At 40.9% G+C, this 26,782-nt stretch overlaps 2 protein-coding genes across 4 annotated transcripts in view; one reads left to right on the top strand and one right to left on the bottom strand.

Annotated features, from left to right (window-relative positions):
• Positions 1-4,172: 4,172 nt before the first annotated feature.
• Positions 4,173-15,851, bottom strand: nfx1 (nuclear transcription factor, X-box binding 1). 2 transcript variants are annotated; one of them, XM_080050447.1, is made up of 23 exons: positions 15,630-15,851; positions 13,794-14,864; positions 13,272-13,433; positions 12,905-12,982; positions 12,694-12,799; positions 12,395-12,466; positions 12,134-12,273; positions 11,917-12,016; positions 11,604-11,821; positions 10,884-10,981; positions 10,680-10,710; positions 10,510-10,592; positions 9,999-10,107; positions 9,675-9,794; positions 9,520-9,599; positions 9,069-9,299; positions 8,528-8,601; positions 8,332-8,433; positions 7,788-7,925; positions 7,590-7,656; positions 5,767-5,915; positions 5,306-5,410; positions 4,173-5,120 (listed from the first exon to the last, which is right to left on the bottom strand). In XM_080050447.1, the coding sequence occupies exons 1-23, from the start codon at positions 15,646-15,648 to the stop codon at positions 5,045-5,047; spliced, it is 3,429 nt and encodes a 1,142-aa protein (XP_079906573.1). In that variant the 5' UTR covers positions 15,649-15,851; the 3' UTR covers positions 4,173-5,044. The 2 variants fall into 2 exon arrangements, with proteins under 2 accessions (XP_079906573.1, XP_079906574.1); XM_080050448.1 differs by having other exon boundaries at positions 12,905-12,976.
• A 3,175-nt stretch (positions 15,852-19,026) lies between these two features.
• Positions 19,027-26,782, top strand: part of asap1b (ArfGAP with SH3 domain, ankyrin repeat and PH domain 1b) — a 62,303-nt gene continuing 54,547 nt past the window's right edge. For both annotated transcript variants that reach the window (XM_080050449.1, XM_080050450.1), the window contains exon 1: positions 19,027-19,746. In XM_080050449.1, coding sequence (XP_079906575.1) covers positions 19,621-19,746 — 126 coding nt within the window. In that variant the 5' untranslated portion in view covers positions 19,027-19,620. The remainder of the gene's footprint in view (positions 19,747-26,782) is intronic.

The following is a 26,782-nucleotide window of genomic DNA, read 5'->3' as shown; positions in this document are numbered from 1 at the left end:
GCGTGTGTGTGTGTGTGTGTGTGTGTGTGTGTATGTGTGTATGTGTGTATGTGTGTGTGGAGAGGGGTTCCTGTGCGGCTTTCCTTAAAAAGTCAGGTCAAGCAGCCAGCAGACTGTAAAAGGAGCTGATCCTCTATCTATCAGACCTCCGCGGAGCTTTGACGGCACCTTGCATACTAATGGCAGTGCTCTCCTTTAGTTTCCATATACTGAATAACTGTGCCAAGAGCTGGGTCAGGGAAGACTGCGCTTTGAAATGTAGCTATTTTAGTCAACTCTTTTACAGGCGACAAAGATCACACGATTATGGAAAATAATAGGTTGAAAAAAGCATCTCAGCATTCATGCAACAAGCTCATATAGACTATGATTCAATGTAAAGCTGGTCAGAAGGGAAGAATAAGTGGTTGCACATTCTTGCTCCATTGTGTGGAAAAATGATATGTGCTATCTGAAAGAATTCTTAACACACAGGATAAATGAATGAAAGGCCTCCTTGGGGACTACATTTATGGAAAAATCAACACACATGCAGCAATTTTCTTATAATAAATGGTGTTTACGGAGGTTCCTTTGTTGACTATCATTGAGCAAAAATGCCCTATGTCTATGCGCTTTTTGATCATCAAACTTGAAGTGCACATGCTGCTGGTGCTCTTTGCAAAATCAGTAAAAGCAGCTGAGTCGCCAAGTCCTCCATAAGTCAGCAGTCCTGCACCATAGACCAATGGAGAGGCCCAAACCTGCCAAAGAGGCCAACACTTTTTTTTTTTGCAGTGAATTTGCTTTCAGTGATTTTGTCAACAAAAACATGTTGACTGAACATTTCCCTCACAAGCTCCTCGAGAGAGCGACTTTAGTCTTCAGTGACTTGTAGTCATCATGCATCGGAGACGAGGGATGAGATGACGGTATAGGCGAAAAATAACCAAATGTATGTAGGCTGCTTCTCCCCGATGTGAGGCAGTGAGAAAACAGAGCAACAGTGATTCACATCCTTTGGGAGGCAGATATCAGTGCAGTGCAGTCACCAATCCTACATATGATTCATGAGCAAAGAGCAACACATTTCTTTTAAAGGAACACTGCAACATAATGGGGAAATGTTTCTCTGCTCAGAGATAAGACCAGAAGAGTATACACCATACCTACTTGGCTAACTGGCTGTAGATGCCCATTCAGCTAATGTAATGTACAGACATGAGAGTGGTATTGATCTACTTGTCTGACTCTCATGGGCTATGAAGGCCAAAACAAATGCTTGGTGTTTTCTCTTTGTGGTCTTTGCAGCTCTATAAACACCTAGAAACCAGTGAAATATTGCCAGGCAAGCTATTAAAAAAATTGGAAATTTTCCTTTGGATCAGCAAAACTAGATGCGTGGCTTCAAGTATGTGTGTCTATACACCCCAGACTCCTGTGTGCACCCACAGAGCTGCCAACAGCAGATTAACACAGGGGAACTGAAACTTTTTCCTGCAGGGTCCAAAACACACTTGCAGACTTTTTGCAGTGTGTGTGTGTGTGTGTGTGTGTGTGTGTGTGTGTGTGTGTGTGTGTGTGTGTGTGTGTGTGTGTGTGTGTGTGTGTGTGTGTGTGTGTGTGTGTGTGTGGAGAGGGGTTCCTGTGCGGCCTAGAGCACCATCAAATTATTGTGTGCACCCTTAAAAAAACGACGAGAGGGAGGGGGAGGAGGGAGGGAGGGAGAGATGGGTGAATGAATCAAATAAAGTCAGGCCTAAAGAGATCTAGAAGATGGTCATTAGGGCTTTACCGTGCATCCCCCCCTCCTCCTCCTCTGTATTATAGGCTACTCCTCAAGTGTCTGTTTCCCACACGAGTCAAGGTTAACAAGGCGCGCTGGTGTCTGCGTCGGCTGGAAAAAACGGGGAGGGGTGGTGGTGGAGGTGGTGGTGGGGGCGAGGTGCTGCCTGCTGCAACTATACAGTGTGCTGTGTGATGATGCAGAAAGGCTGAGTGCTACAGTAGCGCTACAGTAAATAATATTCCCCCAACAACCTAGGCTACATCCACACTCCCCAACAATACACTGTGCACCGTGCGGGTGGAATGAGTTTGAAAACATCATGATGTAGGAATTATATTAAAATATATATATTTTTTAGATGGACAATAAATTACAGCAAATCGAGCGGGCAGAAAAACTCCATTGCGCACTAATCCGGTTGGCAAGGCGCCTACAGGATCAAGCAAAAATATATAAAGAATAGTTTCAATGGTGGCTGCGGTGCTCCTGAGCTGGGCTGAGCGGCGTAGACTCAGCGCGAGCCAGGCAAAGTGATGTGGAATAAAACAAACGTGCTAATGTATCACACACAAGGTAGCAGAACAGGAGCATCCATACCTTTCGCTCCATCACTGCACGCGCTCTCTCTTTACTCAACAACAGGAACTGTAGGTAGGATGTGTGTCTGTCTGTCTGTCCGACTGTCTGCGTGGAGGGGTCCGGTCCGGTCCAGTTCGGGGTCCTGGGCTTTATTGGCTCGGACTCGATTTCACTCCTTCCAACTTCCTCACGGCTTCTCAGGCGGCAGCAGGCAGCACAGGCAGCAGCGTCTCCCTCCCTCCTGCTATCACTTCCCCATTACTGGACAGCCAGGGCGAGTTGTTAGCAGTGTGTGGCCTGTGAGACGCCGAGCCGGGGATGGAGCCAGAGCCTGGATTGGTGAAGCCTTGTTCGGGTAAAGGGAGCAAGGAGCGCAGGCGCGGTCGGTCTCTGCCGGAGAGTCGATATAATGAAAAATCACCAGCAGTGGCAGGGAGTGTCATCAAATTACCTACAGTAGCCTGGTGTAGTGTCCCGATGGAAGATTTAACAAAGGGAGTGTGAAACGATGACTACAGGTTATTCTGCGTTTAGAAAAGGTTGTACACTGAAAGAACAAAGACTTAATTTTTTTTGGGATACCGGGTTAAGTGATGCACTCATTAGAAACCTGTTCTCTTCAGAGCCTAACACTATAATAAGGGGCTCTTTATACATTCTGACTATAAACCCTTTAATTGAAGATTAATGCTTCATAGAGCCATTAGTAAGGAAAACTTTAGGTTGCCAGATTGTGAGAAATCCCCTTGGCCACTTACTTTCTTTGAGGGATTTAACAAAAAAATTATCTATCAGCCTAATTCAGTGTTATAACAATAATGTAGCCTATATTGTAATGTTTAAATGGTTTGTTGTTAAACGTTAGCTTTGTGTTTATTTATGCCCATATCTGAGTAATATATGTAGTAGGCCTACTGGACAAAAAAAAATGATTCTGATTATTGCATCGTTACCACATTTAAATGATAAGTGGCACACAGTCTTCAACCCAAACATTTGAACTAATAGTAATTACTTATAAGTTACTGATTAATAACACAGTAGTATACAATCTATTTACCATTAATAACCATTAGTTATATAAAATGAGAGAAAATGCATTTTGAGTGTGGCCTACAAGGTGTTAAGGAAAGATAACATGGAGCTTCTATGTTAACTGTTAGATATCAATTTCATATACACGTTTCATGTTTCTCAAATGAGTAATACAAAGTGCACAAAAGAAAATCAAATGAAAGTGTCTTACACACACACACAAAGTGAGGAAGACAGAAAATGTGTGTGTGTGTGTGTGTGTACTGTGTAATGGACTGTTGCTAATGGTTTAATAAAAGGAAACACTCATGTACATTATGTGTGGACACAGTGCACATCTGGTATTGTCGTGTCAGCATATTTATGACTCAAATCTTGACCTCTAAACCCAAGTAAGGCTGATACAGTCCATTAATTAATAGGAGAATGGGTTGGAGTGGGACAAAACAAATCCTACCTTTCCAGGTGTCCTTGAACACAACAGGACTACCAATCAGTGTGCAGAAGATCTAAAAAGAAAATTTAAAAAAAATCTGACCTCAAAATTCCTTCAAGTTTTCCTCAAAGAAGGTGTTTTCTAAAGAAATTGCTGCTCAACATCTGGGTCATAGCAGAGTGCTTCTGACAAGGCTTTCTTCCCGCAGTGCAGCCCACTCCTACTCACCCACACTTTGAAGAATCATCTGCTGTTGAGATATTTCTCCATGACTGAATATTGAAGACGATGCATTAAATATATACGCCCTTCAAACCAGAAATAATTCACCTTTTTATTGGAGTCAATGAGGGAATGGCAAAGCAAGTAAAAACCAGGCAACGAAAAAAGGAACTTCTTTTCAGAATTGGTGCAAGGCTCGATGGACTTTAATATCTCAATTCAAAAGGGAACACTTGACTCATTCAATTCCTCCTCCTAGATATACCAGGAGAGTGGGTGTATTTTCAAACATAATTCTATTTGAATATGAAGCCAGGGGATTTGCTACACAAAAAAAAGGTTATTCAGGCTTCGGTATTTGGCAAATGTAGACTAATGCTTATATGGAGAATTAGGGCCACGGGAGACATAAAAAATTAGAAGAAGTTTTATTTATTTATTATTCACTTAAAGAAGAGAGACGAAATGTCGAGAATAACGTTGACAGTTCATGACTGGGGTAAAGTTGGAAAGATGTTGACAAAGTTGGACTTCCGGGATCAATTCTCTAAGCTAAACGTTATTAAAACACAAATTAAACATATTTGCTATCGTCGTAAGGCAGACAATGGGCAACAACCCTCATGTTTATGGAAACAAGACGTCTTCTAAGCTACACTGCATTGTATAAGATGGAAGGTATTGATGACTTGAATTGAATATCACAACCCCCTGCATAGAGAGCAATGGTATAAGTCGAACTGGGAGAACGTCTTGTCTAGGTTAAAATTAAGGTTGTAGCCCAATGTCCATCTTCCAACTTTAACCAAAGTCTTGAACTGTCGAGTTTATTTCTTTACATTGTATTTCCTCTTTAGTCTCGACATTTTCACTTTTTTCGCGAAGTGCATAATGAAAGAGAAAATGTCCTCCTCTCATTTTCTTCCTCTCTCCCATGGCCCTAATACTCTTAAGTATGTTTATGAGTAGATCCTGAGCTTTCAGTTTTCTATTTGGCCTCATGTTTAGTCCTGGACATCAAAATAATCTATCACAGGCTCTTCCTTCACCATCTTGGACCAGGTGCCTCCACTGGCGGGCCTAGGAGGAGAAATAAGAAGAAGGTCAGTCACAAATGCAGGAAGTAAAACATGAAAACTAACAAGAAAGATGAGGAAATTAAAAATATACAATACAATTTTTAATGTGATGTTTAAGGACACTTTAGAGACGTTTGTGAGCCTCTAGTTACAGAAAAGCCTGGTTAACCTTAGAACAAGACTTACTTGCTGCTATGCTGTTTGATATGAGCGATGGGGGGAGGGGCCCTGGCCCATGTCTCCCGCTCTATCAGTGATGTCAGGGTTGAGTTTGGACAAGCCGACTTCCCCCTGAGAAGAAAATAATGCTTTTTTGATTATTGCCCGAAAGTGAATTATTTCTTGTTTTGAACATAAATAATGCAGTTAATTTTTTTTTTAAAATCTTGACCTTATGAGCGAACACACACACACACACACACACACACACACACACACACACACACACACACACACACACACACACACACACACACACACACACACACACACACACACACACACACACACACACACACACACACACACACACACACACACACACACACACACACACACACACACACACACACACACACACACACACACACACACACACACACACACACACACACACGTATGTTAGCTTAACTTAATGACAGTCTTACTTCTGGGCGGTGATGACCACGTTGCGTTTGGGCTCACTGTCGTAGCTCACGCTCTCCACGGCGTAGACCTCGGCCAGCTCGTGGATGATCTTCCGGTGTTCTCTGTTCATGGGCGGGAAACAGTGGCTCCTCTTCGGCTGCTTTTTCCCCTGCAGAGATCATTGATTTTCATTAGGGATTCGTACTGAGAAATGATTCTAGCATCGACAGGTGGCAAAAAGCACTGCTTCGTCTTAAAGGGGGAAACAAACTACTGCTCTTACCTGTTAGCAGTATAAATGCTATCTGATGCTAATGTTCCTAAATGATGGATATGTAGTGTCTTTTCATTTATATTTTTAGACAGTAATGGAATTACAACTTTGTGTATTTGGCCCTTTTCCTATTTTAACATGACAATGCTTCCAGATCCCACATCCAGGTAACACGTTTTTTCTCAGCCTTTTGTCCACAACTTGACTGGCCGGCACAGTGCCCCAACCTTAACCCCATCCGACAATATTGGGATGAACTGTAAGATCGACTGTTACATTACAGGAGTTGTCTGCAAATCCCTGCAGCCATTTTCCAAAAATCTGGTTGAAAGCGTCCATAGAGGAGTGGATGGTGTCCACATACTTCTGGACATGTAGTGTATGTGTGGCACTCTTTTCACTGAGCTGTGTCCCACCCCACTTATAATATCAGTGTGCTACACATGATGCGGTAGGGAAAAAAACAACTGGCATAAAAACTGTCCCACAGTCTCTGCCAGAAGCTAGTTAGAAAGTATTACAGCAAAATCGGATTTAATAACCTCGGTTTTTAGGAATGTAGAAGCCCATATAAAAAGGCCAAGAATAAAAAAAAAAAAAGCGAAGTCGGTGAAGGCAGCACAGTATGAAGCACATTTAATATGAGAGGTATTAATATAAAATATTTAATAAAGCAGACTTTGAGGCAGGAAAGCTTTGCCGCCATTATTCATTATGAAAAAAAACAATACTTTACATTTGGTAAAGAAACAAAAGCAACAGAGACCATGACAGCCACACTCTTGATGATAGCCTTAACACATCAAAACACAAGGTACCTACTAATATAGCTTGGCTTGGAAACACTTACTTAAGAGGCTTCGCCCTCCTGTCAAATCTATAAGAAACAGCTGGTTCTATTGTAGTTCAAGTCACCGGAGAGGTAACCGCGCTCAAGAATAGCTAAATTCCTAACAACTGTGTCAGATTCATACATAAATGTCACAGCTGAAAGTGGACGGCATTTTGTTTTGAATCAACACCATTTCTAATGTGAGTGTTTATAACCGGAGCAAACCGTAAACTATTGTAACGAGGAACTGGGGAACAGTGATGGTGCATGAACTACTTTGATCCAAATACAGACGTTGTGATACAGCTGCATTGTACACAGTAGTTCAGAGAATTTATTGTTTAGACTTGCACATTTGTATTACAAGCATAGCATACTACAGCCAAGCTTTGGAAAACAGTTAACAGAGCAACAACTCTGTCTCGAGGGGCTGCTGTTCCAGCGCTGCCTTACAGTGTTGTATTAGGCATTTGTGATGTTGAATTCATTCATAACATAGCAGAAAACACATGGCCATTATGTTAATGTGAAATATTGAGATGTTAGACAGAGAAATTAAGGTTTTGACATGCCGCTTTTGAACATTTGACCAGTTTTTCCTTTTTAGTCATTGTTCTCCAGAAGCAGTGGGGTCCAAACCAAACCCAGCCACCAGAGGGAGCCCCACATCACAAGAGAGGTCAGCCAAACAGTCAAGGCCTCCATACTGACACAATGGATTCACTGTAACATCTTACCTTATTCACAAGCTCAACTAGATTCTTGATCTCCTCTTCTACCTCGGTGACAAACCTCAGGTCCTTTCTGAAACACAAGAGGAACAGAGGGGAGTGTAGATAGTTTTTTTCAATGCGATTGATCCTCTTCATACAAACTGAACAGACAGATGCTAACACCTTTTTGTGTAAAAGGAGCAGAATTGTAAAAGGCCTGACCTGGCATCGTCTTTGAGGCTGTCGCTGTACACAGAAGGAGAGCGGACGTTGAAGGGGTCGGAAGACGAGTCGATCTGCAACGCCTCTGCCAAACGCCGGTTTCTCTCTAAAGTAGCGCATTCTTGATCACATTCAAGCCTGAGGGACACAGACACATTTTTATATCAAATCTTTAAAACATTCACATTTGTTTTAACTCCCTGTGCTAAGGATTCTTATAGTACTGATGGTTGTGGTCCTGAGTTCTGAGATGATGCAGCAGCGCATGTGAAACTTTAAATCCATTCTTTGGATTGATTTATTTAAATGTTAATGCATGCAGAAAAAGCCATCCTTCATCTTGAACAGGAAATCCATTTCCATGCAGTAGCACATTTAAATAATGTTTCAATATTGATCAAAAGCAACTGCATGGTGCCAGGCCTCGGAGCACCTCTTAACTGTGCTAAAAATCACTGCAAAGAACAGCCTCTCATATCGCACAAGAACACTCTGCACCGTGCCCTTTTAACAGTGAATCATTATGTTTCCTCCAGCACTCTACCTGGCCTGTTTCAGCTCTTTCTTAGTGAGGAACTGGCCGATGTCCATAGAGTCCCCCAGCTGCATGTCTGACAGCTTACTGGCCATGGCGATAGCTGCATACCTGCAGGACAGACATTGATGGATGGTTCAAACCATTTAAAATTCTAAAATTCACAAAACCCAATATACATTTAGAAACAGTTCAATCTCTTTACCTCTGATATGAACTGGTTGCCTCTGTGCAGCCCACCGTTTCCTTTCTTCGACCGCAGTCACACTGTACAGCTACCTGTTGGAGGAATGAAGAAAGAATACTATGGCGCCGGTATATAACATATACGGTGGACTAGCCTTCAGTCTGATTTAGACAGAATATGTTGCTTTCTTTTGCTGCTCATGTGAGGAATTCCTGCAGCTGTGAATGTTTTTATTGTCAGTTGAGCTCCACAGTTTGGAAGACTGCCACTGAAATGTTATTATTTCATCCAAGTTAACTATTTATGATAGTCACACAAAGATTTCATCAACTAAAATGGTAGCCAAGGGAAACAGAAACTATGCACAGCTGGGACTGGGGAATATAACCTTCCATGATAATTTAAAGATGTGACATTCATCGGCTACAAAAGACAGTTTATTCCTTATGGTGATAAGTCACTACATAAGGGGAAGCTGATGTTACAAAAGACCATCTGCACAAACTTGGGGAACAGCTTGATTACCAGCAGTTCAAATATGTGTTTCAGTGTATCATACCTTGGCAGTGCAGGTGGTGCGTGGGCATGTGCCGCCTTTATGACAGGGAGCGGAGCATGGGTGGCCACAGTCCGAGCGAGGCTGCACACAGCGCTGCTGGCAGACGCCTTCTCCAAGACATTCGCCGCGATGGCAGATCCGTCTGCAGCGGTGCATTTCACATGACAGCGTTTTATTACACATCAGGCCACAGGAAATGTCCTGCAGATGACACGCAATGTTGCTGCGTTGCTGAGAGAGCGAAAGAAAAAAAGAAAAAAGAGGTTTATAGCGATTCTGGTGAATACCTGTTTCCAAAATTACTTTTTGCCAAAACATTTAAATATCTCCTCATCATATGCTACCTGTCCGTACGCTGAAAAAAAACTTGAGTAAATACACAGCCTAGGCTCTGTAAAGACTTGTTTATTTAATTTTTTATGCAAAATGTGTCATTTAGGGGAGAAATTACCTCGTGCTTTCCCATGCACCATTTCTGAGTGAGGTACGTGCAAGGTGGACACTTCTCTTCACTGTGGCAGTTGTGAAACACTAAATGAGAGATAAAAGTTAGTGGGTCATTTACAGTTTATCACTGCGATGTGAACATTAAGTGTTTAATCTTACCTGGGTGCTCACACTCGTGTCTTCTGGTACACATGTTCTTGCACTCTGGTGGCTTGGTGCCACAGGGGATGGGCGGGTACAAGACGGTCAGCCCACAGTGACACGTCAGCTCGTCGAAACCTACAAACACAAAGGAATCAGGACGGAACATAGGAAATGAACTGTGTGGCAACAATAATGTCAAACAAAACACACGGGATGATAAAAAAATGAAACATTGATGAAGTAAAAATAATAAAATATCTAATTCTTGTTGTTTTTTTTAATTGCAGGAGGACTATGCGGTACTTCTAACTTTGCTTGTGAACAAAGCTTTGTACTCACTGGACTGCCAGCAGGGCTCACAGTTGCCACGGTGACAAGTGTCCTGGCAGCGGTGGAGACCACAGTTGAGCTTGTAGCCGCAGATCAGGAGGCACTTGTGCTCCACGACCTGGAGGGACAGACACACAGAAAACAATAACACTTATATCAAGACTATTGATATTGGTGTGAAGTGGAATTATTTAAAAAGAAGAATAGAGTTTGAAAAACTGCGAGCTGAGTGATGTTTATAGTATGTGAACACCAACCAGTGAAACACTCTTTCTAACAAAAGCTAAAACAAATGTTCTATTTATATACAGTAAATGTTTAAGTATTTGTGATTGATGCTATTGGGATTTAAAATGTCACTTTATTTTCTCTCTATGTCTAGTTTGCATTAAAAAATAAATGAATGTCAAACCTACGTTAACATTACAACAACAGCATTGTCTGGGCTCTTATGCCTCCTTAAATATAAATGATATATATTAGTTTCATTTGCACATTGGACAATAGATTGAACACCCACCACACAACACAGCTCGCCACACTTGTGTCGGCCACAGGAGCGCTTCTTGTTACAGCGCCTCTCACATGTGAAGACCAGCTCGTCTGGAACAGAAAGAGTCAGAATTGAAACACCAGAACAGCGTAGGCAAACAGTGAATTTAATTTCTTCTGTATTTGCTGTAATCTCACCTTCTTTCTTGATCATTTCACACGGGACCTCCTGCAAAACAAATGGTCTGTTTTAACTCTTTGGCGTCTTGAATAAAAGCACAACAAAAGGCAGTCGCAGCAACGACGTAAAGAATTATGTTGTTTGAGTCACAAACTGAAGGCAAATTTCTGTCACGGAGAAGATAGGCCATCATTTTTTATTGATTTGAAACTCCTTGCTACCTTGGTCTTGGCGCCACATCTGCATCTGATAGTGGAGGTCAGGGAGCAGGGCCCGCAGCTGCCCTCGTGGCAAAGCTTCTCACACATATGGATGGTGTCTGAAATAACATGAGTTCATTCATTAGAGGAGAACAATGGCTGCAAACATAATGTACATCCTGTCTGAAAATAACCAAGTAAAAACAGTTTCATTGTGTAGGGATTGAAAATGGCCTCATGGGAAAAAGAGAAGTTACATAGGAACCATTTCATAAGAATTTGCTTAAGCATTCATTTTATTAACACTTCAAAGAAGAGACATAAAAGAGGAACACAGGCATAGTTGATAGAATGCAGATGTGAAAAAGGTACAACCTCAGAATATGCACTTTTTTTTAAACCCTATGGCTTAAAAAGGAATTTTAATATGAAGAGCCTGATGCCATGACATTTGATGAAAAAGTTCCATTGAATTAAAATTTAATTTGATTCAACTAAAACTAAAGAAGACAGTTCTGAATAGAGATCCAAATACTCCGTGGTTTTGCTAGAACACATTTTCCACATTTAAAAGCTTTCAGACCCGTCACATGTTTTTACATCCTTTAGCTGGTCAAATTGGATTGGATTTTGGACTTGTTTAACTACATTATGGGAAATGATTTAAGCTTACGCCGGGTTGTCAATCACACACGCTGAAACGTGCACTTTTTCTGAGTCCAGACACACTTCCTGCCTTACCGCTGGAGCCACAGGCCAGTGGTTTGTTGCAGGTCTTCCCACAGGAGGGGATGGGGTCGGAGCAGCTCCTCCGGTCAGAGTAGCCCAGCTCCAGCAGTTTGGTGAGTGGAGTCTGACTGCAGGGACACGTCTTCACCAGGCTGGGGGAGCGCGGGCATGGCTGGCAGGGGCCGCGGTGGCACAGCTGCTGGCACCGGTGAGCCCCACAGCCCAACATACTGAAGGCAGGAGACAGTGAGTGAGTGGCATTGGTGGGAACTAAGAGCTATGTTATTATTAATGGATGATGGTTGTCAGCTTTGTTAAGACTTACTGTCCACATATCTTTTCACAGGTGAAATGCCCAGAACCATTAAATCCTTCTTTATCCGTACCACACAGGACATCACGAGTGGTAACGCCACAGTAGCATGCTAAAGACAATAGAAGAAAAATACAAAAATTGTGATCGGTTGATTCAAGTTTCCAAGATTAAAAGACCTCGCCAGGACACATTTATATCCGAGCTGTGTTGGCAAAGTGAGTCTCACCCTGCTGAACTTGCAGCTGGCAGGGTTGACACGCCCCGGCATGGCACACCTGGGCGCAGGTGTGTTCAGCACAGTTGAGAAAGGCTCCGCACACCTTGTTGCACTGCAGCACCGTACCCGTGCCACAGCGCATCGGTTGACTGCAAAGATACGCTTCCATCAATATCATGATAAAAATTAATTTCTTTGGGTAAAACAGAAATAGACATGGCCAAATCTGCACACATAGGATACACACAGACAAGAAAGGGCAAACAGTACCTTGTCTTTTTACAGATGCAGGATTTTGTTATGAATGCAGGACATTGTGGACAAGGTCCCGGGTGACATAAGCTGAAAGGAGACACAGACATTTTTTGTTTAACATTAATACTCTTCTGGAGAATTTTGGATTATTGGCAATTAAAGAAACTAGTAAATAACAAAAAAAATTAAAACACGAAAACTGAAACTAGCAAGACTGTTGTTCTTCAATGTGACATCCAGATCCAACACATTGTTTTGAAAATGACAAAAGACTGAGAAAGATTTCCTTTTTCTGTGATTTTTTTGAGGCTCACATGTTACAGGGATGGTTGCAGTCCAATCCACTCCGTTTCTTCCCACACATGTCACCACAGCTGTGGGGAATCTCAGTGCGCTGCCACTCTGGGTTTGTCATTTTACCTGCAAATGAAATGTGGAAAAACATAAAAAAAAAGAGTGATTGATGGGTCACAGAAATCTAGCTTGACACTAGGTCTTAATGGCATCAATCAAACAGTGACTCACCACAGAAGCAGATGTAGGCGCTCGGCTGTTTCGGAGCGACATTTTGGCAAGCCGGACAACGCCAACCTTCAGCTGACTCTGAAAAAACAAATTTAAATGTTAAGATTGAATAAAAATATATGTTTTTTATATAAACTTTCCATAGCCAGAGCAGAATGTATTCCCATTGTTCTCAAAACTACAATGTGACAAAATAACGTGTTGATGCAGCAGGAACTTCAAAGCCTTTGTTAAAGAGGCCACAGTGACTAGGTGCTGTATTGTCCATCTACTCAACAGTACTATGCATCACATTACAGTGCATCATAGGCATCACAGAGATAACCAGTGGGTCAGTCCAGATGTGTTGTTTTTAAAAGGGTCATACCGTCTGCCTGAGAGGCCGGGGAGCGAGCCCATTTCTTGATGCAGTTGAGGTGGAAGACGTGGTAGCAGCTCTGACAGCTCCACACCGGGGACATGAGCCGGATGATGTCACAGCAAACCATGCACTCATACTTCTCTTCAGACAGCTGCTCGATCAGACAGCCTGTGGAGGGGAAAGATCACAAAGTTAGTTAAAAATCGGGTAATATCAGAAAGTGTTAAGGGGCAAAGAGTCATGTATGTAGAGTCAAGTGTCCACGAGCAGCAAGCAAGATAAACCTCCTAGCAAATATTTGCTAGTGCGTGCCGGCGGCACATTCATTTCTTTAGGAAGCAAAGTGAAAAGGAGACCACAAGATGCATTCTGATGAGGTTATGTTGACTATGTTCAGTTAATAATGGTAATATTTCTTGTAACACCTGCCTGACACCTGATTTATAATGTAAAAATAAAACGTATGTGAAATATTTAAAGTGATTTTTGGGCTTGTATACAAGAGTCTTTATGTTGTTACAGTCTCACCTGTCTGCGTCTCTTTACTCTCTGGCACCTTGTCCAATTTCTTCTGTGCGGGCCTGTGGTTTGGATGAGGTGTTCTCCTCTGAATGGGTGTGTGTCGCCCTGAGCCTCGTCCGGCTTTACAGACAGCGTCCTGAGATAATCTACCATAACCAGAGTCATCTTGAACTCCGCCTCCTCTCTCTATGGCGCCTGTTTCCTCCTGAGCCGTCTGTTTGGGTGGTTTGATTGGTCCTTGCCGTCTCTTTGCCTCTGTGTGTTTCCTCTGATGATCATTGTCGCGTTGAGCGTCTGCTGGACTGGCCCTGCTCCTCTGAGGTCTTTCCCTGATGTCCGAAGGGGGGATTTCTCCTCTGGCGTCATTTGACCTCGGACCGGCCCCTACAGTGTTGTTCTCCTTTAAGCGAGAACCTCTTTCGTTTTGTTTCTCTCTCCTGGGCTCCTGGCTGAACTTCCGGGGTTTTTTAGCCCGTGCATCCTGGTCTTCATTGGTTCGTTCCATACTCCTGCCTGCGTCTTCTCTACGCCAGTTATGTCCATCAGGTCCGTCCATGGGATGTGCCCCTGAGTGGTAGCCTCCTCCACCCCTGTTGCTACCATTATAAGGGCCCAAGTCACTTCCACCTCTGTTGCTACCATTATAAGGGCCCAAGTCACTTCCACCCCTGTTGCTACCATTATAAGGGCCCAAGTCACTTCCACCTCTGTTGCTACCATTATAAGGGCCAAATTCACCGCCGGGTCTTTGCCACCTAGGCCCGGAGCCACCGAAATTCCCATTTACGCTTCTATTCCCTTCTCTCCTCCCTCGGCCTCTGCCCCGCCTGCCAGCTCCGTCCTCTCCTCCCTGGTATGGAGGGTCCTGATGCGATGCATAGTTTGAATTTTCATGGTTGAATGAGGGTTTGAAGGCCTGATGAGAGTGTCCATGAGAGTGTCCATAGTGTTGAGAAGGATCATAATCAAAACTGTTGCCGTTTAGGTTTCTGTCATTGTGTCTTTGCCGGCCTCTTCTGGGTTTGTTCGGATACGGTTTTTGATGTGACACCCCATCTGGATTGAGGTCAGGTGGGCCTGAAAGCAGAAAAAGTCACAGTGTCAAAAGCCGGAAGATTTGTGTGCAATGTAGAAGTAACAGTTATGTTTATCATGGACTGCAGATGGAGAGAAAAATCATGTTATTTTTCATTGTGACTTTTTTTTAAATGAATATCAGTTTGACTTTGTTTTAAATGAATGTGTTCTCTCACCAACCAGTCCATGGCACATTCCTCCTTTGTGTGATTGTACCTTTCAATAAACCCAATTCTGATTCCAATCATTTTTATCTCTTTACTTTCACACAATAGTAATAAACATTCTTGTTTTAATACGGGTGCACATGCTATTAACATGTTTATTATACGATTTTACAGTAAAGTTAGGTTTAAGACTTTCTAAAGTCTTTGTCTAAAGACACTCATTTGAATACCAATACTTTTTGAGCAATTAAGACTTTTTAAATATAGTTTTAAGACATTTTGATACCCATTAAGGTTCAATAAAGATAAGACCTTTAGAAGATATGTTGTGTCCCTATTATTATCCCCTGCTGTCCGTCAGATCAGGTGTGGAGTGAAAGCTATCAAAGTTCACTGTCACATGTTGTCACGTCAGATAGGAATAACCAAATCACACTGAGATCTGAAGCTACCGTTAGCATTCCTTAGCGAGCGAACTTTGTGTCCTAAATGAAACATATGTTGCGAGGTCACCTCACGAAAGTCAGTTTTATATATATAACATGTTTGTGCACCTGCTCAGTCTTTGGAAACATGTTTTAAACAACGTGTTATTTACCTGAGGAGCCTTCAGCCATTCGACTTTAAACCCTGGCCGTTGCTTCTCCCACGAGACTAGTTTGAAGATAACGGGCAGTTTCTGGTCGTCCAGATCTTCAGAGACCACTTCCGCTATTTTTCCCAACTGTGTTTAAGTGTTTTTTAAACCGAAAACTACCTTTAAAAAGCAGAAACAACCTGCTCCTTCGACTCACCTTATCAACTCTGTCTCAAAGCTAACACTAGCAACGCTAATCTCGCGAGAGTCAAAACCGGAACTTCTGGTTAGTATTTTCAGAATAATGCAAATATTAACAGTTCAAATAATGTAAGAAAAAAAATTAAACACTTAATGCATGCAGTGGGTAGTTTTATAATCTGTTTTCTTGTACATGTATGAGTTTTGATGATTGCACATCAGCCTCCACATTGGATTGTATATCATTTGTAGATTTAACTTTCCACATGGTAGGCTATGTCATTTCAATCAATGGTTTATGTAGCCTATAACTTTAAGAATGTGTGCCTAAAATGGGCAAATTATGTTTCTTTCATGCATTAGAAGTAGAAATCTTGACTGATATATTTTTAATTCATGCATTAAGGGGTATGGAAAATAATTTGCAATATAATTAAATAAATAAGTATACAAGATCTCTAAATGAAGGCCTACATTCCCTTGTACAGGTTGATGATCACTATTGGTTTGTTTGCTTGTTTAATCTTATTTCACATTTGTTCCTGTGCTCTGTATGTATTCGAGCGACATTTTTAATATTTAATACATTTAAAAAATATTAAATAATAAAATACCTCTCGCACAGAATCCCTGACAGCATTACAGTTTTGCTAAAATAATGTTTATACCACAAGTGGCCAAACTTTTAGGTACAATACATCTATAGAATCATTAGATTATTAAAAATATATATTTTATAATAATATTATTAAAAGGCCACAAGGTGGCACTCCATGTTTGGATTAGTTCAAGAGGAAATACAGAGGTTTTTCTAATTGATAATAGGGACAAATAGATATTATTAGATGTTACCTGTGCAATGTATAGGCCTATATAGTGGTTTTACAAAGGTGTGTGCCTTTTCGTATAGCAGCTCAAGAAGGAGATACTTAAAAACTATTATGGGGTGTGTGTAACCAGGATGTTGTTTGAGTGTGAATAATATGATATTTAGAAATATCTGAGATATTTAACATTGTGATGACAAAATAACACATGGTCCTGTAACGTCTGAATAATTTAAACTGGTAAAGAGATGGTGGTCATGACCTCATTGTCTCTAAAAGGTTTGAAGATATTGTTACAGACAGCTGTGAAGTTGGCTTAAAAAAGGAAGTAGCTTATGTTACCATGTGCAAACATCCAGTCTGTTTTCCTATTATAGCCAACATAAGCCATACATATTGTGTTACATGTGTATTACATCTTTTTGATGTGCGGCTGTGAAACCAGAGTTAATATAGTATATTTAAGAGATCCCATAGAGCCCAAATTCTATCCAAACTACAGACAATGACAGACTTTGTAAACTCATATGATGTTTCTTACAACACCTATATATGACATTTAATTCCCAGAAAACCTTGTTGTAAAAGCCACCATTTAAAAACTGTAATAAACCCATCGGACAGTAGGGGACACTTGTGCAAACTCAATCCAACCAACTGCACTCTTTTATCAGCCCATGTCCATGTTGGCCTAGGGAAATGAATGGCCAGTAACTGCACACGATTATTCATTTGGTTAACTGTTTTGACACCACCACCACCAAAAAGGAAATAATAAAATATGCCCAAACATAATGACGTAAATTGAGGAACAATGTGGTATAATAGAGTGGTTTTCATATTTGTGTCAACTTGTGTGTCCTTACATTTAAAAATTGATGGCCTAATGGACGAGTTTTACAAAATAAAAGCAACTTTACGTTGAATGTTGTTCCTTTTGAAGGCAGTGTGACCTTAGCAGCTATAGGTCCAACTGACAACATTTATATGGGCCCTTGTTGTTTTTAGACTAAGGTCTGTAAATATCCTCCTAAATGTTGCTACAAGTCCAACAAAAGAAAACAATAATGTCATTTCTCTGTGAATCGTTGTTTTCAGTAGCAGGCCTTGGACGGGGCTCTCCCTGCAGTCACAGATTCCAGATCACGCATGCGCAGAGTGACTCCTCGGCCCCTTCAACCATGCCTTCAACCAACCCAGGCGAAGTGGGTGGGTGCGAGTTGTATCAAGTTACCACCAATGGAAATAAAACACCGGAAAACGTGTAATTTCAATTTCAAAGTAAGTTAAAGAAGAACATGATATATAATATTATAGTGTTTTGCCCTTGTATGGCAAAAACAGCTGCATCACGATTTTTTTTTGCCTAATGATGAAGAAAAGTATTGCTTTTAAAACACTAGACACCCTTATAATATTTTTTATAGAATTGTATGGTAACATTTCCATTTATATTCATCAACATGCCTTTTTACTTATGTTCTTAATGTTTATGTTTATTGTGTGCACCATCAGATCATGGCATAATCCTTGCTTGTGAACACACCATTTTACAATGTGTAGCCTACATGTATAACTTTGAACAAAAAGTAGATGCAACTCCTACTACAAATACCTTTCACATTCCAGCCTACACAGGCAGCAAAACACAGCAGCATTACGTGTATCAGTCAAAACTTCTGAACTTTTCCTCACTTTTATAGTTCACTCACTCTATCAGCAACATTGGGCAATAGAACTCATGCAACATATAGATTTGCAAAATATATCTACAAAAATTCGAGAGCTTTATCGTCATGTGTCCAACAATTGTAGGAGTAATTGTTGGAAATTGAATTCTTGACCTTAAGGCTCCCTCCAAACAATGCAACATAAAGAAAAGGAAAGGGCAAAGAGAAAATCATTTGTGAAGAGAAAATCTGAGAACAATGCAAAGACATTGAAAAAAAATGATGTAGAGATAAAGTATACTATTTAAATAAATACATAATTGAATAAGTCAAATACTGTTGTACAGTGAATTGAATACTTTGAAGTGGAAATATGTATAAGTAATATGTAGGCCTACATATGTAAATTCTAAGTTATGAGCAGGTGTACACTTTTTTTAAACTGATTTGTGAAGTGACATTGATTATGACAAAGGACATTAAATAACATTTAATCAACAGTTTACACTATTATTCAATACCCCTAATTACTTGAAACATTTATCGTTGAAACACTTAATTTGTTATAAAAAAAAAGAAAAAGAAAATACTTTAATTTGATTTTAAGTTGAAAACCTTGACCGGATATGACACACTTCCTTCCAGCTGGCTTGACACGAGAGAAGCTCGAGCGCGGCCGAGCAGGAGAGAGTGGCAGTGAATGTGTCTGCGGCAGCGTTTAGCACCAAAAAAAAATAACACAAACTACGACCGAAGGAGAGGGGAGCGAAGCCCGCTGCAGTTGGAGACCACCTCGGCGGAACATGGACTATGATAAATCCTAACCGAAGGCTGGTAACGGGCGCGCTGTTTGGACGACAGGCGGCTTTATTGAACATCTGTAGAGCATAATGAGGGCATCCGCTATTCTTTACGCTGCTTTCTCCTCCGAGGTTTAACCAGGACGGACGCAGTAGTGACACTATTTATAAATGCGTCGCTTTTAGACAACACCTCGCTAGGAAATAGACGCAGCCTGCAGATATCCAGTTGATTCCCTCCTCCCGTGGCCCCTTGGGGAAACAGTGAAGTCATTTGAGAAGTCACCGGAGAAGAAGACACGTCTCAATCATCTCGTGAAAAAAAACCGTCTTTCCTTTCCGTTGGCTAGCGTTTCCAGACTCTCCCTTTGCATTTTCAATCGCTATTTTTTTTATTTTATTTTATTTTACATGGTTTTGTCTTTCTGAGTCTTCGTCGCCAACCCTCCAGTGGGCATCCACCCCCCCCCCACCTCTTCCTCCTCCTCCCCCCACTCCTCACCACCGTTAAAGGATGCCGGATCAAATATCGGTGTCCGAGTTTCTCTCGGAGACAACAGAGGATTACAATTCCCCGACCACGTCCAGCTTCACCACCCGACTGCAGAGCTGCAGGAACACCGTCAATGTGCTGGAGGAGGTAAGGCCCAGAGTGTCAGCCCGCCTGCTGCAAGCTGCACGCATGACGGATGGACGAATGATGGATGGATGGATGATTGGACAAGCCTAATTAAACAACACATCCTTAAAGACTAGACAACAATTAGCCCTACATCTATTTTAAATGGAAAATACAGCAATTTTTATTGTACTACATCCAGTTAACACACAGCCATGACTACATGCAATCAACCCTTAATTCAACTGGTGATATTTAACTGCATTAGCCTATATAAATAAGGAAGGGTATTGGCAACTCACGATATGAAAGGTGTCACGATACATGATGTCACACTATGATATATCACGATAGGCCTACATTGAGATATGATGCATTCAATGAAAATGGAAAAACAGCAATTAACAATTTCTTTGCACAATCCGCGAGGTCTCAATACATCATTGATAATTCAGCAGACAAATTGAATCAAATTGAGTTTTTTTTTTCAAAATATCGGTTTTTGGAGCTGATACAGATGATACAAATATCACGATATATTGCTGTATCGATTTTTTTTTTATCACAGCCCTAATTATAATGCATTACTATTAAAATGTTGCACAATAATTAAGAAATAATTGCACCTGTTGCTGCAAAAGCAAACTGTGCATTAGTTATAATGTGTTGTACACTTCTTGTAGTTCACTACCTGGTGCAGGACGCAGAGCCGGTTTGTGTGTGGAAGTGAACTCATATCTTGTGAATCTGCTGATAACTCGAGTAACAACGGAGGGAGGGAGGAGGGTTGGCTGTGGCCTTGGCTGGAAAGAGTGTAGAGAAATGGGAGGATGTGCACTCAGGCCTGCAGCTCTCCATGTTCATATTACATAACTCACACAGCTTCAGAGCCTGCTGCCTGGCTGTAGCAGTGAGAGAGAGGGAGAGATAGATAGAGAGACAAACACAGAGAGAGACTTTCCCTAGTCACTGGCAGTCATATCTGGATTTAACTTTCAGGATTATATAGAGATTCCCCCACACACGCATATTATAGAGGCCATATTGCATTTATAAAAAAACAAAACAAAAAACACTTAAAGGATTTCTTCCTTTAAGTGAAACACACCCAAAAGTTATACTCTGTGATGCTGTGTCACCCTTGATCATATAGAGCGAGTGTAATCAGGCCAGGCAGGTGGGTTACTCTTTGTGTGTGTGTGTGTGTGTGTGTGTGTGTGTGTGTGTGTGTGTGTGTGTGTGTGTGTGTGTGTGTGTGTGTGTGTGTGTGTGTGTGTGTGTGTGTGTGTGTGTGTGTGTGTGTGTGTGTGTGTGTGTGTGTGTGTGTGTGTGTGTGTGTGTGTGTGTGTGTGTGTGTGTGTGTGTGTGTGTGTGTGTGTGTGTGTGTGTGTGTGTGTGTGTGTGTGTGTGTTTCCACCTTCCCCCACCCCCCACCTTCACTCTGCATTGGCGTCCTTTCCTGCTTGGATTAAATGGAGCATCAAACCAGTGGGAGCATACACCTTTCACTGTTGTCCGTAAATGCCACACCGTGACCTAATTTAATTTCTGTTCTTTTTAAATCACGTTTTGCTGCAGATGTGGAATGACTTAAGGCTCCCAGTATTTATTATAATCTGTCATGTAAAATAATTGAAACATGATTTCCAACTTTTCATTGGCGCTGCTTTAAAGAGACTGGCTTTATTTGTATTTGAATAACTGAACAGGGTCACATGTAAACATTAAAGATGAGCGGGACGGTAACCAGAGATGGTTTGTTTAAAGGAGGGGGGGAAAAAACAGGCCTTGTCCTCTCTTCGACATCCTAACAGCTGCAACAGCGCCATACATCACTTCTCACTCCAATCCATTACAAGCTTATTGTATCACAATAATAAGAAACAATCTTCCAAAACAGAACCAAGGGCTGTGTTTATTCCCAACGCCGGAGCATACTTTGTGTCTGCTGACTGTAAAGAGGGGAAAAGGCTCGCATCATGAATCACCTCCCTGGCTCCGCGCCTCTCAACCAAGAGAGAGAGAGAGGCTGCAGCAGCGCAAACGAAAAACATCTGTTAGAGAAAAGGCCGCCATGTGCGCCCGGGCAGCAGTAGCCGCTCTGGAATTTTTTTCTTTTTGCAGAGATCACATGACGAGGAAGAGCATTATGCTGGTACCAAAGAGCAGGCTCGTCAGCGTTTAAACAAAGGCAAGATGCCCCTGAAGCAGAGTGGGCCAGCTCAAACTCAAACTGGGATACACCCATTTAGACCGAGGCAGTGGCAAACACACAAGGTGTAGGTTCGTGTATTTTTTGTTGTTAAATTAGCTACCTTGTTTGATCCCTGCTGCACAAACATCACTTGACAAGTGAAGTAAAGCTGCCCTCGGCGTCACTTTGCCTCGAAGAGGAATTTGTACAAAATTGTTCCAGTACTTGTCCTCAAAAACTGAACAACATTCATTCAAGCCAGTTCCTCTGTATGTTGACAAGGTGAATTATGCAAAAGTAACGGCTTGAATTTTTAATGCCGGTAACCTGAGGGGGGTGATTTGACCCACAGGAGGTTTCTCTTGAGTCGACCGGAGGTGCAAAGCAAGACTAGAAAAGAAGTTGTCGCAGCATCCTGTCGTCTCCATTCTGCGTAGCACATCAATTATTGATCAGCGCATAATGACACAAAAGTATTCGTGACTCACTCGGCCTCCGCCCTGCAACTTTTCTCTCCCTGTGGCGGTGTCAGAGCACACGGAGCTGTTTACTGTTTACTATTGGATCAGTGCTGTAAAATGGAAAACAATGAGCAGCGTGATGGAGAGATAACGTCTTAAAAATAAGCTTTCTGGCTTGACTGCTTGGGACGCAGTAGATGGGGGCAGTGTGTGTGTTATTGTGTGTTTGTGGGTGGCAGTCCGACCGGATGTTGGTTGGTCTGCCTGAGTTTTATTTTGGTGTCATCTTTGGTGCCAAGCAGTCATTGCTGTGGTGATTATTCATCTCATTTCCCAGAAAGCATTGGATAGATTGTATTTGTAAATCATCTTTGGTTCATCCAAATTCCAGAGATTATAGCTGCAACTAACATGTATTTTCACTATTGATTATTGTCTTTAATTGTTTGTGTTAATTTGATTGTCTAAAATAGTCAAGTGAATCAGAGAAAAGCAATACAATCTTTGGATTTAACTAAAAATATTTGGTGTTTTTGATCCGGCAGAGGTGGAGCATAAGGATGACTTTTTTGGCATGGACAAAGGAAGAACTCTTAACAGTTATTCATTCATGCTGCTCAGAGTACCTTATTTACTCATGACCTTAGTAGGAAGAACATTGCCATTTACACATTTTGGTTATCAAGGGGGAAACTGATATTTGGTTTCTCTGACCCTTTGACCCTTTATTGAGTGCATTGCTCAGGATAAACTTAACACTGTTAGCACCTCACTCCTGATACAACATTGGAAGATTTATATATCTTTCTTGTTTATGACTTTTAAGACTTTTGTATTGATCTGTATTTTGTTGTCACAAGCCTGATGCATCTCTTTTTATTGTCTTTTCCAAACAATTGAACTAAATATGTGTTATTATTTGCTATTGCCAAAGTACATCGATATTGTTTTCTAGTAGAAATTAGAGGTGCAAAAATTGGTCGTATAAATAATAAGTTAATGGACAGAAAATTAATCGACAACTATGTTTACAATCAATTAATTATTTAAGCAAAACTATCAACTGTTCTCAGGTTCCAGCAGATCCTTCATCATGTGGATTTGCAATGTTAATGTTAAAAAAAATCAATTGCAAACTGAATGTTTTCCAGTGGGTTTGACTGTTGGTTGGACAAAATAAAAGAAATTTGAAGCCTCAAATTTGACATGATTTTTTTCTCACTTTTAAGGTGAATAATCAAGAAAATAATTGGCTGATTTATTAATAATGGAATTTATTGTTAGCTGATCTAAAGTTTATTCATCAGTCTTTAAAAAAAAAAAAATCTTAAGGAAGGCGTGTATGAAAAGCCATCAACTGATTTTCTCCTGCTCTGTACAGTCTCAAACAAAATTGCAGATGTATGTTGACATAATAAAAAAATATTAGTGCATTGTTCCACATATACTGCAGCCAGTAATATTACATTGGTATAACGTAACTTATTATTCTTAAGACTCTTCCTGCTTTCTCATATTTGTTCTGCTAGAGAAGGTAAAATTAGCAGCAGGCACTTGTTATTCCCCTCGGGGGCCGTGTATTGTCTCCCTCTCCACCCCATAGATGGCACTTTGCGTCACTGGGTTTGCTTTCCTGAACCGCAGAGAGCCAAAAGTTGCGATACAAGGGAAACCCTCACTGCATTGGCATTCCTTTGAGCATGCCTCTATCACACCACATCACATGGGCTGGAGCAGAAAAATGTTGACTTTTCACAGTCATTTTATTCAAGCATGGCTGGGCTTGACCTAATAGGCAGAGGCCCTTTTATATTTTGTTACTTTTATATAACAGCCTTTTCATTCACAGCATTTGAAGCTGGAGACACTTTAGAGAGTTTAATGCTATTGTGTATTTTTAGAGGTTTTGATTCCAAAGGACTGCATGTTTTTTATCGCCTGATGTCGTCAAGATCGCAAAATACCTTTTTGTCAGGAGGAAAGGACCTAACATTCCTACCGTTCTTTAAAAAATGCTGGTGTTTTGTTCACAGTTTATATGAGTTGGTGTTGTTAGTCCAATTAAACATTGGATGTCTTATTCTGTGTTGACAACGCACTGTAAAATCCAGCAAAACACCAAGTAAAATAAGTTAAACAAAGACAAACTGAGGTTAGTGTGAATAAGGCCTGATTCAAAACAGAAAACAGTCCTTACACTTGATTCACGATGTAGGCGGTGGCAGTGCCCAACAGCTTAAATAAGGGGTCAGGCTTTAGGTTGGCAGGAACCAGTATCGTGTGAAACCTGTTTTTTCTGCGTGGCTCAGCACAGTCTGACGAATTTGCCTCTATTTTTACTCCTTCGTTAGCCAACTCATTCATCAGAAAGTGCTAAACTGGCACCAAGCTTACATACATAGACTGGGCCTTCAATCAACTTGACGATTTTCTTTTCGCATCAGCCAAAAGTAAATCCAGTATTTGTTTAGTCTATAAGATACAGTATCAGAAGATATGACCAGTTTCCACTTGCTGGATTTGTCCAACCAACAGTCCAAAATGCAAACATGTAAAAAAAATTCTAACACATCTTCACATTTCACTTACGAGGGAAATGACTATTCTGACAGTTGTCTAATTGTTTCTGCTCTGAAATGCACCATAAGGATCATTGCCTTAAATGGATGATAACTCTTATCGCATATCATCTAAAATAATAAGGCAAGAATTGCTCAGAAACTCAGAAACAAGGGGTCATTTCAGAAGATGCTAAATATGTCATTGTCTACACTTTTCAAAGGAAAGAAGTTTAAGAAATGAGCGAACCGGGAACGCAGTGCATGGGAAAAGCTATCAACGTGTTTGTAATGCTGCGTCCACACCATAAGCAGCATAAGGCCAGGCAATATTTATGATTAAACACCCGTAAAGTTCTTTTAAAGACGGTGAGTTTCTTCCTTTGACTTACAAAAACACTTGTGGTTTCTCCTTAGGTTCCAACTTTGAGTTTGTTAGAAGATTCACTTTCTGTTCATTCTGGTATCTTGCAGTTGTTTGTCCTGAAAAGCCCCCGAGGCCATGTCCTTAACGACACGTTGTCATGTGAGGCTTCAGCCCGATCACATGTAACATCCCTTCCACCAACAGCGAGCCAGTTGTAACAAAGTCTACACAGATAACGGACAAATTTTTCCCTTTTTCCCTCAGATTATTATTAATTGAGGATGAGCTGTCTGGTTCTTTGACCATTCCTGGTCTGGAAACTACCTAGAAGTCGTATTAAATCAGGGAGTTTCATTTTCATCTTTCTTTTCTCACAGCCTGGTGTTTCCTTTGTATTCTGTCACAGTTAACTAACACTTAATAAATGTGTTGGTGGTGGTACCATGTGCCTGTCTGTAAGTGGAGACTTGAATACTTAAGAGGATTTAAGAGACAATTTAATTATAATATTTTGGCGTAAATTGTTGGATTAAATTTGAATGAATCCCAGATAAACATATACATTGATAAATGGATTATTTTGACAAACATTTTTAGTATGGCTCCATATTTTGGACCTCCTTTAGACTTTCTCTGCCTCCCAGAAATGAGGCAAAAACGATGAATAATGCAAAAAAAAATCATACTTGGCTTTACATAACAAAACTGAGTGCTGGCTATTTAAGGCCCCATCCTGCAACATTTGAAGCTGAGGGGCACAGCCGTGTCAGATTGAATTATTAATGACGTTTTGGCTTTTTATTCATCATCTGTCCCTTGTGTCACCAAACCCAGTGAATCATAATTTTGTGTAAGAATGAGAGATTTTTTTTTGTCCTTTGGTACCATTATTCACATGACGTCTTGTTCCAGTTAAATGGGAAACACTTTCAATGATGAATAAATTGTGTTTCAGAGATAAAATAGTTATGTAAGTTGGTTTGATACATTTTTTTCTTGGATTTGTTGTTTTGCAGTTGGGCTTGTTTCTCTGACCCTTTTGACCTGTTTCTTAACCTGTCGGCAGTAAAGTAGTAAAACTGACTATTATTCATTTATATAAGTATTATTTTATAAATGAAAATGTTTCAGACTGTTGTGTCAAGTTCAGACTCAAGCCTTTCACCACATTTTTGCTTTAAGATATACTTACTGTAGTCTGAATGGGCTTGAACACTACCAACTATTAGTCCCCCAACCTAAATTCTTTGCCTTGAAGCGTTCATGTCAGCAGTGGATCTATTATACAGGGGTACAGTATCGCTTATAAGGTAAAGTGTGAAAAGATGTTAAATTGGCCGAAATTCTTGGAGAATTTCAATTTGAAAACGACTCAATTGCTATGTTTTGATGTTTTGGCCGTTTCTTTATGCTTGCAAAGGATAAGCAGCTAAAGTGCAACCTAATGGGTTTTATTAAGCTATGGTGAGACCTGCTA

Source organism: Ammodytes marinus (genome assembly GCF_949987685.1).
Source record: "Ammodytes marinus genome assembly, chromosome: 21".
Classification (NCBI taxonomy): Eukaryota; Metazoa; Chordata; class Actinopteri; order Uranoscopiformes; family Ammodytidae; genus Ammodytes; species Ammodytes marinus.
The sequence above is the reverse complement of the archived record's forward strand: the minus strand, read 5'-3'. Positions and strand labels throughout refer to the sequence as shown.

Coding starts and splice junctions, on each gene's coding strand:
- nfx1 (XM_080050447.1), bottom strand. Junction 12,017..12,133: donor CCAGCTGCAAGTTCAGCAGG/GTGAGACTCACT, acceptor TATTGTCTTTAG/CATGCTACTGTGGCGTTACC. Junction 9,795..9,998: donor TGAGCCCTGCTGGCAGTCCA/GTGAGTACAAAG, acceptor TTGTGTTTGTAG/GTTTCGACGAGCTGACGTGT.